The 14,716-nt window shown below is 33.9% G+C and overlaps 1 protein-coding gene across 1 annotated transcript in view; it reads left to right on the forward strand.

Annotated features, from left to right (window-relative positions):
• Positions 1 to 920: 920 nt before the first annotated feature.
• Positions 921 to 14,716, forward strand: part of LOC111089650 — a gene marked incomplete at its 3' end in the record, with an annotated part of 24,947 nt that continues 11,151 nt past the window's right edge. The window contains exons 1-4 of the mRNA XM_022402538.1: positions 921 to 1,111; positions 4,873 to 5,066; positions 10,864 to 11,046; positions 12,380 to 12,556. Coding sequence (XP_022258246.1) covers positions 4,886 to 5,066; positions 10,864 to 11,046; positions 12,380 to 12,556 — 541 coding nt within the window. The remainder of the gene's footprint in view (positions 1,112 to 4,872; positions 5,067 to 10,863; positions 11,047 to 12,379; positions 12,557 to 14,716) is intronic.

Genomic DNA, 14,716 nt, shown 5'->3' on the forward strand with positions numbered 1-14,716 from the left:
CTATCTATCTATTCAAATTCGATGACGAGGAACCCACTTTGAGACTATCCATCTATCTATTTATTCGTTTTCCACCTGATGAATCACTTTAAAATATCTTCCATACAACAATATATGCACAACAGAAATTGAATGATGAAATGAAAATGTGTTATAACGGCGCGTAGAAAGAACAACAATAAAATGGACCTACAATATTATTGACTATTGCAAATAGTAACTATGGAGACGAGGTAATAAAATAAAAATCAAGTGGAGAACAACAACAAATTTTATAAACCAAAACCTCTCGCCGAGCATTGGCTATTATGTTATTTCCCTGTCAATGTTCCCATCGTCATTAAAAGGTGTAAGAGGACAACAATCAAATATCTTTTCTTGAATTATGAATAACACGAATGGATTGAAATACTTAATTATATTATCTCAAAATAAACCTTCATTTCGGTGCAATATTGAAATTAGCTTGAATTCTTCATAACCTTTGAATAGTGGTTGACCCAACGGGTCACGGTGGTCTAGTAAGATCTAAAGCCCAAGAGAGCTCAATCCTTTTTTTGGCCGCATTTTGTTTTCATCTAATGTGTTTTTGATTAGATAACTATAATAATAAATTTATTACATGTATATTAAAGCTTTTAACCGATACTGTTAATGAAACTGACACTAAGAAATTGATTGAAATATTTTTTTTCTCACAAGACACATAAACTAGAGGTTTACTTCGTGCATTACCTTTAATTCTCCGTCCTTTGAATAGCATGGCGTCAATATACGCAAAATTAATTGGCTTTGATAGGGTAACTTGAGGTAAACAGGTACGACACGCTACTGTTTACTAATGTTTAGCGGCAGAGCCAGGTAGCAGTAGTGGGACGGGACGATGTTGATAGAACAGTACAAAAAAGTAATATTTCTGATAAACATTAATTATTGCCTTAGTATTTGTACCGGTAAACAAATTATACGTATAAAAAGTCATGCAATAAACACATGGTTACGATTACCAGTTAGTGTAGCGACGCCTGGAGCATAACGATGTAATTTATAAAGCATGTACTGAAATGCTTGAGTCTATGTTTGAACTCTGATGCTGAGAACTTGGAAGAAGGTATTTAAATTAAAATGTCGAAATTAAACTTTAAAGGTAGGAGGTCATTATTTAATAGTTAAATTAACGAATAAATAAATAGGTAATAGAACTTCGAACAATATTGCAGTTATTATAATTTATTAATATTAGATTCTCAACTAATGGCTAATAAAGATTTGTTAGACACTTACTGTGACATAGTTACTTTCTGTGACTTAGAACTAGAAGTTAGATTTAGAGACTAAGAGAGGATACAAAAAACACGTAATATTCTACTCTACATGTGTATTTGAATATTTATTGTTATTGTTACAGTGTTAGTGTTATTATGTCATGTATCATAATATTAATATCCTAAACGTATGCTATACTTCTCTGGGCTCTCACAGTCACAGGTAAAAATCTTGATTAGTTTCTTTCGTATTCGTAAATGTTATTTAAAAATTATATTTTATACTGATTTGACACTTGTGTATTATAATGACATGTATGAGGAAAAATGAACTGTGTTAGTTGTATTACATATCAAAAGTTATATTGGAAAGGACAAAAGAAATGAACCATTCAGCAAAAAAACTGGTATATTTGCTGTGAAAGCATTTATTGATTGAGAAGCCAGTTATGTTACAGTTATATGCATAAGTGATTTTGTAAAACTACATCATAATATAATGATTTAACCACTTTTTGTTTTTCTTTAGTATATTACTTTATTGAAGAAAAATAATATTTAAAAGTATGTGTATGAGGAAACTATAAATGTAGATTATAATTGTAAAACTTCAGCATTTTGTGTTCCTTTAAATGTAACTATTAACATATATTTGAAGGATTTATGGGTATTGTGGAAGATACTTGTATAAACATTTTTAATGTACTTTTTCAATGATAATATGTATGAATATGTAAAATAAGTTGTACAGCTTATTGAGTGTTTGCATATGGATAAATAGCTCATTATTTGTAAGTAACCAGTTTGATATGCATGAAAGCAAACAAATTACTTCATTGAAATATCAAATAATTATTTATAGTTTCAAAAATTACATAAAATAGAATATAAAAACATGTTTGAATATGGTATTTCCATCTATTCAGGATGTGACAGCTTAGGAAATATATATATACATGTTCTAACGGATTAAAATACATTTTTTAGAAAATTGTTTTAGAAATGTTTGAAATACAAAATAAGCAGTCATGTTGTAGTTATATTTATAAAAGTGAGTTCAAAAGTCAATCAAATGACTGTTTAGATATTGTTGATAGACAGTTCAGTATTTGACAGTACGATAAAACTTGGTCGATTCCATCTATTTGTTGACAAGTATTTAAGTGAATATAACAGGTAAGCAGTTCTTGAAAGCAATCACATTATAGGGGCACTCCTACTGTAGCAATTTTTCTGCAGTGTACATACAAAAATAATAATAAAATAATTAAACCAATGTCTGATTTATCATGAACCATGATAGTGGTTCATAATAGGAATCACAAGGAATTGCACAAAACCCTAATAGAACATTTGTGGAAAAACCACCTTAAACAGTAAAGATTCAGTTCAAACAATACTTTAAAACCTTTACTGTTGACTGCTAAAGCTGTACACATATAAAAATGCACAAAAAAGCATGCATATTAGACTTTAAAGGAAAAGAAAATCCACTCCAAATGGCCTGTATAAGGCTTGGTATAGTGCATCCAAACCTTTTGTAAAATACCAAATAAAGTATTGGAAGGTCATAGGGGTATTGAAAAATCGATTTGTTTCATCCATATTTTACATAAGCTAAAAAACATCATAATTTTAGTGTAAACAATGTTATCATTACCCCTTGAAAGTTAGCTTTTTAACAAATATCTGTTGTTCCTTTAAAAAGCTTAAGTACAGGGTGAAACAGAAATTACCAGCCAATAATTGATAAACATTAGATGACTGTAACATGTAGATACTCAATGCTTTGTATACTATACAATTGGTATCTTTAGGGAGTCAACCACTATAATATGTATGAAGTGCACGAATATAAAAATCAATACACATATTGAATTTAATAACACTCATTCATAGAATAATTACTTTAAAAGACATGAAGGTTTATTTAAAGCAATATTTTAGATGTATATGTTTTTGAAAAGGCTGCTTTTCTACTGGTAAAATTTTATACATGCTTATTGGGGGTTGTGTCTTAGTCTTGGCATATATTTGCTCATTGTTATGCATCATATATTAGTTACACAGAAACTATAAATGCTCACTGTATTTTCAAATAAATCTCCATGTTAATCTACAGCTGCAGCTTAACATTTTACATCTTGAAATAATGCAATCAAATAGTCAATAGCTACAGTAAATCATCATAAACTGTATGAGCTAGCTATTAGCTATGTTTATTATCATTACAATGTATAAAGTTAGCTGTCATGTCCAATAATCCTTTGCCCATAGTTGAGCATAAGGAAAACCAGCAAGCAAGATAAATAATAAATTGGGAATTTAAAAACCTGCAAGTAGGGATCATGAAGAAAAGTGAGGAAAAAAGGCTGGAGATACTGTAGACATTATTTTCTTAAAATACAAATCCATATTTTGACTCCACTAAATGTAATTCTAGGTGACAGCATGGAGCCAAATAGGGGTTTGTAGTTTGAGTAAGTAATATCTACAGTATTTCTAGCCTTGTTTGCTTTTTTTTTTTACAATCCTTATTTGCACATTTTTAAATTCTCAATTTTTTATTTATCTTGTTATATTTTACTTCAAGAAACATTTTGAGCAGCCATCTTTTATCAGCTTCTCTCTATAACTATGTCATATTCCAAAGTTCAAAATAAACATTCTGTAAAAAAAAAAAAAAAACGTGTTGAATGAACTTCCAGCAACTACACAAAATTTGATTATCAAACTTCACTTACTATACACCACTTTTTTTTTTTTTTATTCAAGTGTATAAGATGTTAACTTATTCCCATAAGGTAACCTTTCCATCCCCTGAATCAGTTTAATAGCTTTCGTCTGATTCCTCTGTAATAAGTCAATATCCTTTCTTAGATAATGAGACCAAAACTACATGCAGTATTCTAAATGAGACCCAATCATCAATTTGTTTACAGAGATCATTACTTATATTGACCTGTAATTAGTATCTCTATAAATACATATTACAATTCTATTAGCTTTACTACTAGGAACAGAGTACTGCCTTGATGGTTTGAGTGACTTATCCACCACTATGCCAAGAACCTTCTGTATATTAAACATATGATTCTAGATGCCCAAATGCTTTATCCTGGCTTTAATATAAGTAAAGATCATTTGCCATATATTTGTCCAACTTACCAACTAATCAAAGTCATTCTATAGTCCTTCATCATCAAAAATACAATTAGAAACACTTAACAGTTTAATGTCATCAGCAAATTTTACTAATGTATTACTTATTCTCCTATCAATGTTATTAATATGCATTATTAAAAAGATCCAAGCACTGACCCCTGAAGGACACAACTATACATAGTAACAAGTGTTCAATTTAACTGGACTACATTAATAACAACTTTTCGTTTTAACTCCACCAGCAATATTTTTACATTAAGACGCATGTATACAATCTTAAAAAAAGAAAAAACAAACATTTCCCTTGTTCCTTCATAAGAAATAAAAAAAAAAAACATAGATAAAAACTTGTATCTGGTTTAGGGTTAATGTTACATATATAATTTATCTAAAATATTCTTTTACTTGATAATTAACATGTTTATTAACTACTTATGGACAGAAATAAACCAAAAATGACTCAAGCAGTTGAAAGTGATGACTCACGACAACAATTCTGGAAAGTTCAAAGAATATGGCAACGAATAATTGAAGATCTTGATCTACAGGTGGATCGTGCATGTGGATGGCACACTGGACTTTGTAGATACATTGAAAAAGGAGATGTAGAAACTGTTGAGAAAATTTTTAAATATGGTATGGGAATAATACTGTAAAGCAGAATTTGACACATTTCCACAACCAAACATGAACAAATATTTTTCCACACATACCGGAAACTAACAGCAATTCATAAAATTTTTTTATTGAAAAAATGTACAAAGTTCTCATTATGGCACTGTGATTTTTTATGAACTATTTACCTGAACAATAATTTAAGGAACAAATTAATGTAATATCACATTATTTATCAAGGAAACTCAAGCTGTTAACCATCACAAAATTATATGTTACTGTTTTAAAACTTTATCAGCTTTTTTCAATATGATATCTTACCTTTCAGTGCTCTCCACTAGACTTTCATCTCTCACTTCTGCATATTCACATGTAAATGATTATGCAGCAACTCTCCACCAATAGGATCACGACATAACCCCCATTATAACCAGCATCCTCTCCACATTTGCACTCGTTAATCACTTCTTGATTGGTGGTAGTACTGTACAGACATGCTTGTTTTTGCTCGTAAATTTGTTGGCATTTTTTCTTTATACTACAAATTTAATTTTTCTTTTTCTTTTTTGCTTATGATTGAAATTTTCAGTTTGCACTCACAGTTTCAGCTAGTTATGACTATGACTGCAACTGTTACTAATGCTGTGGATTTACTGACCATACTACCAGTTTGAGTACTCAATTATCAGCTGAGGACATGATAACAATTGTTTGAGAAATGTCCACGTTCATGCAACCTTCACTACTACACGAAGAATATCCTGTTATGCCTGCTCCTGGGGTGTCTTCTAGGTAGGACAAGAATTTGGACAGCCTATTTCCTCCTCTGACTATGCTTCTCAGTCATGGGAGTTATTGGGGGATTTGCACAGACCTCCTTCATCTTTTGTGGAGGGCCCGGCATGGCCAGGTGGTTAGGGTGCTCGACTTGCAATCTGTGGGTCATGTGGGGGCATTATAATGTGACGGTCAATCCCACTATTTGTTGGTAAAAGAGTAGCCCAAGAGTTGGGGGTGGATGGTGATGACTAGCTGCCTTCCCTCTAGTCTTAAACTGTTAAATTAGGGATGGCTAGTGCAGATAGCCCTCATGTAGCTTTGCGCGAAATTCAGAAACAAACAAACTAATCCTTTGTGGAATTAATTGATCAGGTTTGTGCTACCTTATCCTTATCTCCTGTTTTCTATGATTCTCAACCTGCCGTCCTTGGTGAAGAATATATGGAGCAATATTTAGTTTTCTCTCCCACACCTGATGTTGGGGCTCATGCCCAGTGTTTTGGGGATCAATTTGAATTGGGAGTTGGTATGCTTCGACCACCTCATACATCTGAAGATCATGTTTATGCATTTCATAGATCTTTCTTCCATTATCTTGATTCCCAACATTTGGAATCTCTCATTCCATTGTGGGGCTCAAACCATAATGCAGCAGTGAACTTCTCACTATCTCACTTTTCCCGTATCAGACTGATGTGGCCCACAAATATGTATGCATTACTGACCATGCACTTGCTGGCTCAGCCAATTCACTTGTCTCTTGCCTTTCATCTTTGGCTCTTCAGAAGTGGCTGATATGCTGTTGGGATCTTCTGGGTTGGGATGCCATTCTTTCTCAAGTACATTTACCTGCTACTTCCTTGCATGACTTGTGCATGACTTTTATGTGTGAAGAGGTGTTTGGGGGTCTGGCCTATCACTTCCATTCCCCTCCCCCACTGTCTCCTGATCCAGTTGCCCCCTTTCTCACTGGCATATACAGGGGGTGGTGTTTGGGACTTATTTTGGAAAGAGGAACATTCTCAGCTGGGGTTTTACTCCCATCTGTTCATTGTCCACAAAAAGACAAAAGATTAGTGACCAGTTATAGATTTATCATCCCTGAACTGTTTCCTGGTCATACCAAAATTCTTGATAAAGTCTTACTTAACCCTTCAGGGGTTTTTCACTCCCAGATTGTTTTGTTCAATAGGGGTGTGTTTATCAGTTTTGGGCTCTACCATTTGGCCTGGCCTCTGCTCCTTATGCCTTCTACTGAGTAGTCAGGTCGTTTGCTCAACTACTTCATGCCAGAAGCCTTCATTTCGACTGTTACATGGACAACAGGCTAATATTGGCTTTCTTTCAGGTCAAATCTGCTGTTCATACTCAGTTTCTTCTCCGAGAGCTGCCAAAGTGGGTTGGCTCATGAAGGTGGAGAAGCCTTTTCTCACACTCACACAATATGTGATTCATCTGGGTATATTTTTTAACTTTCTCAGTCTAGCCCAGACTTCTCCCTATCGTTTATGGGATGTGGAACATCTTTGTCACAGTATATCGGCCTCTCTTACTGCATAAGAGACCCTATTTCTTTTGGGGATGTGGGCTTCTCCCCTCATTCCCATTGGTCATGCCCACATGTGTCACCTTCAGTGGGTGTTTCTCGACCAATGTAGCCTCATTTAGGATCCCTTAGATGCTCCAATTACCTTGCTTCTCTATCTACAGGCCAACTTTTCTTGGTGGTTCAATCAGAACAGTACTACCATCAGTATTCCTCTTCCACCTTCTTGGCTGGATTGTCATATTTTTATGGATGCTTCCCCTTTTGAGTTGGGGTGCATATCTCAATGCTCAGAAGATATTTGGTCATTGAACAATGGGTAAATTCTCCCTACATAATATCTTGGAGTTGCTGACTGTCCATTGTGCTCTGATTCACTTCTGGTCCAATGTTTGGGAGCATTTGGTGATGTTCCACTCCAACAATTCCACAGTAGCGTCTTATATCACCAAGCAAGGGTGTACCCAGTCATGAAATTTTTGTTTCCAAATGCTAAATCTCCTCTACTTGGTCCACAATCATCACATCAGATTATTAGCATGTCATATTCCAGGTACCCTGAATTTGGTCACGGACCAATTATCTTGGCCTGATAAGATTCTCCCAACAGAGTGGTCATTAGATCCATGGGTGTTTCCAAATTTGTGTGCTTACTGGGGTATTCCAGATGTTGATGCTTTTGCCACTCATCTCAATGCACAAATTCCTCATTTTTGGTCTCCAATTTCGCATCCATTAGCAAAAGCTGTAGATACTCTCAGTCAAAACTGGATAGGATATTATCTGCATGCATATCCTTCTATTTGTCTTTTTCCCAGGGTCCTTTCATTGATTCAGACCACTCCATCTCGTTTGATCCTGGTAACTCTATTTTGGCCTGCTCAATTGTAGTTTCCACTTCTGTGCAGACTTTTGGTGTCGCCTCCCCTTCTTTTGCCATTGTCTCCCACACTCCTTTGTCAACCTCAACCAGGTGTGCATCATCCTCCATCCATACCCGCCTTCAAGCTTCACGTGTGGTTTTGTCCAGTCCCTCTCCAGGCGTGTTGCATCATTCATTGCCCATTCTGTATATCCTACCTCCTTGGCAGTTTATCAGTATAAATGGTATACTTCCTGCTGCTGGTCACTCCTCCAGAAATATCTTCTCTCACACCATTCCCTACCACAGTTGACTGCATTTTTCACTTGGCTTTTTGATAGGGGACTGTCAGTTTCTGTGATTGCCAGCTATCGAGTTTGCCTCTGTTTGCAATCTCCCATGTTGTCTTTGTTATTTCATTCTTTTCCATGTTCTTGTCCTCCCCATCTTGTGTCTTTCCCAGATTTGAATCTCGATGTTGTCCTTCGCACTCTTACTCGTCCTCTGTTCAAACCTTTATCTTCATGTTCCCTGTTTCACCTTTCCTTAAAATCTGTATTCTTCATAATATTGGCTTGTGGCATTCTGAGATCTTTGCAATTGATGCTCACCTCGTGCTGTTACAAAATTCCTATGATCTCCTCTTCCATGACTGTTTGTTTTTGCCCAAGACTTCTGCTGCTAGGGAGGGTAATTCCATCTTTTCTCCTACTTCATTATTCTTCATTTCACACATTTATGACCATTTGAATCCTGACCACATCCTAAATTTTGGTCCAGGTTCTCTGATGGTATCTCACTGCTCCCTTCTGTGTTTCCCATAACCATTTGTTTATTCCATGGAATCCTTTCATGTTCTGGGACCTCTCTCCCATTACCCTTACAGGTTGGAATCGCCAGTTAGTTAGGCTGGTGTATTCTTCCCTTTCATCTGAGGAGTGTCTCCTTTTTAGGGTATCTTCTCATCAAATCTATTACCTAATGATTTCTCAGACTGCCCATTTCCATCTTCCTTTGAAGATCATCATTGGGGCTATTATGTGGAGTACACCTCATAGCTTTGTTTCACATTACTTGCATCACGTGGCCATTTCTTGCTCAGCAAGTGTTCGTTTACGTCCGGTTGCCACCTTACATACTGTGGTTTCGATATGACTGATGAGTACTATGGTTTAGTTATTTCTTTATTTACAGGGGCCTCTTTGCTAGTGTATTGTGGATTCCACTCTGTGGCAAGTGGTGCCTAACCAGGTATACCTTTTTTGTGTGGAAAATCTGCACTGTCCATCCTGTGATCATGCTCGATGTCAACTAGTTGTAGCTCTTCCTACAGTGGACCTGATGAACAATTCCAGATGCAGCCAGGTGTTGGTTGTGTGTCATCTATGCTGAACCAGTTATGTCAAAAGATTAAATTATGCACATCTTGAGAGTGGGTGTTCTGTAGGATCACTAATGGTTCTCTCTATGTTCATACACTTATGGACTATCATGAATAAAGCAGACAGGGGTTGCTGCCCATCTCTGATGCTCCATGGCATTTAGACTCTTCGTACTGTGGATCTGCTGTAAAATTCCAGATGCTTCCAGGTGTTGAATGATGTCAAACTACCACTACGGTCTGTTGTGCCTTAGTCACTAGACACCTAGGGGATCGATTAATAAGTAATATGTATAATGGGATTCCTTCATGTTTTACCACCTTTTATATTTGGGACACAGCCAAAAAAAAGAGAAGAGTATACCTGGATCTGATGTTGTGCGATCTCCTGCTCTGGTGTGATATTTTCTTTTTTTGTTTGACATGTCATGGTCTCACTTTGGATCCTTCCTAAAGGAGGATCCCCCCCCCCCAGCCCTCCAGCAGTTCACTGTGAGATGCTAGCTATTTTGTGATTGGAGGTAAGATATTGTATCAGAAGTTAACATTTTCCTAAACTTAAAATGTATTTCTGATAGATCCTTACCTCCACTCACATTTCCCTCCACACTTCCGGTGATATTTGGTGTAGGTCATATGACCAATCTCGAAGTGAATAACGAGTGCAAATGTGGAGAGGGCGCTGGTTACAGAAGGGGTTGTGTTGTGCTTCTATTGGTGGAGAGCTGCTGCATAATTATTTACACGTGGATATGCAGAAGTGGGAGGTGGAAGGCTAGTGGCGAGCATTGTAAAGTTATTGTGATAGAGAGCAGTACTAATTGAGAAAAGCTATTTTGTGAGAAGAGGTATCTATCAAAATACATTTTCAGGTTAGGAAAATGTTAGTTTTCTGTAGTGCATGTTTACTTCTCATTTTCCAAAATTTACAGAACAATATGATAATTTTAAATTAGAATTTACCAGGTAGACTACAAAGAATACTAATTTCCAGCACTGGAAAAAAATGTACTGCTTGTAACATTTGTAATTTGCACTGTAAAAGGTTTTATGTAAGAAAGATAAAAAATGTTAGATAACTAATCTATTTACCTGTATATATATTAAAGTGAATAAGTTATACTGCTTGTAAACATTTGTAACTTGCATTGCAAAAGATTTTATCCAACAAAGATACAAGATGTAAGACAAACTAACCTATTATTTTTGGGTTATTTTAAGTGAAAGATTGTTTTACTTATTCTTATAGATCCTATTTTTGCAAATCAGCCTATTTACCAGCATTTAAGAAAAACTTCACTGTATATAGCATGTAAAACTTTAAATGGTCAGAAGGCCGTTTCTATGGTGAAAGTACTCTTGAAGTATGGAGCAAATCCAAACATTAGGACCAAAACAGGAATAACTCCATTGATGAAATTTCTGAAAAAAGGTACAAATTTTTTCTTTAAAAAAATTTTTTTGTGTTTTTTCTAAGATTTTTAATCTCCAAGAAGTAACAATATGAGATTTGAATTAAAATGTGAACCTTCATTGGCTCACATTTTTTTCACACTGCAACCTTATTTTTCCTACGATGTGTAAAAAAATATATATGTAACAACTTCATGTATTTTGTACATCATGAATTACAATTTGAAATAGCCAGCTTATAAGATTCTAAAACTCGTAGTGAAATATGATTTGTACATGGTATTGATATATTGTCTGTTGATTTGCTTAAGATATATCATTTAAAACACTATGTAGTAATGGAATTTTCATGACTTTGTATGTTTGTTCTCCCTTTCATCAGAATCATTTTAAATCTAAAATGTTTAAAGTTATATGCAACAGTTTATTGATAAAAAAACAAAAAAATATTTTAGGTATAAGTTTTGGGCTCAAGACCATAATATTCACTTGACCTGTCATGACCTGGCAAATTGGCTTTTTTTCAGCTAGACCTGATCTTTCTCATTGTGTAGTCTCTACATCTAATGGTGTTTAAATGATTTACTTCTTTGGGAGTATGTCATCAATATTTTTGTAACTCCACTTGCCACCAGGTTTCTACTTTTCTAATCACCAGTCTAGGATTCTGCATTTTTAGCTGTGGATGCTCTGAGTCAGGATTGTTCCAATCTCTTTCTACATGTTTGTCAACAGTCTTCTGTAAATTCACCAGCCTTCTTACTTTCTTTCTTCATTTCTTATGTACCTTTTCCAATCCTCCATCATCAGTTGCCCTTCTTGTCCATTTCCACTTTTGAAATGGAACTTTACATGTCTCAGTATCACCTTCCTGCACTCATCCAGGCATGAAACAGTTTAAGCTGCTTTTTACATTTATTCTACTGAAAGAGCAGTAATTCATGCATATGTTGAAAGTGACATTCATGTGTTATTTTATTGCATTAGAGATTGCAGTGTGTTTACAGTCTTGCTAGTAATTTTTTTATTTTATTTTTATCAATATCTTCAGATTTTTATTGCATCAGATACCATATACATAATGTTATTCTCTCAGGTAATGTACAAATAATACTTAACTCCACTATATACCTTTTCTGTGTACATGTATATTATTATTTTTTTTGTTCTAGCTTACTTGAACACACTGAAATTACCTGTAGGTGCTGATGTTCTATTTGACCAATATTGTTTTGACTCAATTTATGTAAATATAAAATTAACTGAAGTTTCATTTATGTCTGTAGTTTTCAAACAACATTTAATAATAAGTATAGCATTAATAAATATTCATTTTTTGGTAATTGATTTAGACAGAAGTAATGTGCCAAGTGTAGAAGAATTGGCAGTTTCTGTGGTTGCTGATCTTTTGAATGCTGGGTCTTTTGTGAATATCACTGATAAGAAAGGAAACACTGCACTCAAGATAGCTTTGGAATATGGGAGACTGGAATGCCTGAATGTTCTTCTACAGCATATACATAAAAAGAGTTAGTTGTTTTATTATTTGTTTTATGTGTTGACTAGATGTTGCTTAATATATTTTGGTGCAACTAGAGTAAAAGAGCACACTAAACTTGAAAGTATAAATAAGACATCTATAGAAGAGCATCATTTATTTTCATGTCATACCATGGTTTGTTGGTATTTCACCATCACTGTCATAGCTTAAATTTTGTATTGAAATTACAGGACTGTATTAACCCTTTGACTGCGATCTACTTACATTGTAAGTAGGTATGTGACTTATGTGAAAATTCATTATAAAGCTGAAACGAGCTGATGAAATAGTTTTAAATTTGACTTGAACAGTCCTAAGATTATGTAATTTAAAAAAAAAAAATAATTTTAGATTTTTTCTACTGTTTATAATAAAACATTCATTATTTAATCTGAATAGTTCACATGCAATATGATTTTTATTTTGAGTGTAAAAATACTATTTCTTATCTCAGTTTCACATTTTATTTGCATAATCTCTAGAACCTTCTAAATGAATATCAAAAGTTGTAATGTTTATATGTTGTTTTCCAATTTTCTCTATTATACACTTAACTCCAGATAACATCATCAGCGTACAATGCAATAAAATGTTTAGAGTTAAGAAATGGAAGTAAGTATATACCTTTTAAATTTTTTAAGAATAATTTAAATATTTCTTTTTGTCATATGCATAATTTCATGTTTTTATCTTTTCACTTGTAGTTTATTTTTAATTTTCTTTTCCAGTTCTTTGTCTTTTATTCATTATCCCAAGATCCACATGTCCCATGCAGTGCTCTATTGTTTATTATAGGATAAGTCTCATGCATAAATTCCAAACACTTACGCTTGCACATGCGAATGATGCCATCTTGCTTAGACATTTTGGTAGGCTAAACTACAAGTTAAACATATAAAAATCATAAACATTTCAAATACGCATTTTAAAACACAAAAAAATACATAATTAATTAAGATATAAATGCAATCTAACTGTTTAGCAAACTAATACATATAAGGCAAGAAAAACTTGCCAAACATTACATACCCCCTCAAGAGAATAATGGACTAAGCTTATTTTCTATTTCATACTACAGATCCATACACAGGTAGAGGTTCTTCAGGCTATAACTGAATAGTGTGAAATCTGCTCTCTTTATTGGTTATAAACATGCCATTCAATTTCAGTGTGTCACTTGACAACACAGCTTGTCTTTGCAGGTGGGGATGGCTGACCTTAAACTTAGAAATATTAGAATGTTGTTTCACACCAGGAGAAATTCTTGGAAGTTCCCCCCCAGCTAATGAGATGAAACAGTACTTTGACCATCTATACCAACAGTCTATATTAGGAACTTATAGTTTCTTGTGTAAGACCTCTAAAACTTGAAAATTTTTAACCACAGGGGATCACATGACAGCAAAAACTGCAGTTTTATTTGCTGTTTCAGATTTTTGTTTTTAAAAGAAAGGAATAAAACTTGGATAATATAAAACCTTAAATTATAACGTACTTGCTAATAGTAATTTCAAAATTACTCTGACATAGGATAAAATTCAACAGTATAAAATAATAATTCTTCAAGAAACAAAATAATTTTATGTTGATCAACGATGTATATTTTGTAATTTCAGGTTTTCCATAGTTATATCATTATACAAACAGGAATAAACTGCATTACAGCTTTATCATTAAATACCAGAAATATAATGAATAAAGTGCATTACAGATACACCATTATATTAGGAATAAATTGAACTATAGCTACATTATTATATATACCAGGAAGCAACTGAACTATAGCTACATTATTATATATACTAGGAAGTAACTGAACTATAGCTACATTATTATATATACCAGGAAGCAACTGAACTATAGCTACATTATTATATATACTAGGAAGTAACTGAACTATAGCTACATTATTATATATACCAGGAAGCAACTGAACTATAGCTACATTATTATACATACCAGGAAGCAACTGAACTATAACTACATTATTATACATACCAGGAAGCAACTGAACTATAGCTACATTATTATACATACCAGGAAGCAACTGAACTATAGCTACATTATTATACATACAGGGAAGCAACTGAACTATAGCTACATTATTATATATACCAGGAAGCAACTGAACTATAGCTACATTATTATA

This window comes from Limulus polyphemus, unplaced genomic scaffold (genome assembly GCF_000517525.1).
Source record: "Limulus polyphemus unplaced genomic scaffold, Limulus_polyphemus-2.1.2 Scaffold6902, whole genome shotgun sequence".
In the NCBI taxonomy this organism is placed as follows: domain Eukaryota; kingdom Metazoa; phylum Arthropoda; class Merostomata; order Xiphosura; family Limulidae; genus Limulus; species Limulus polyphemus.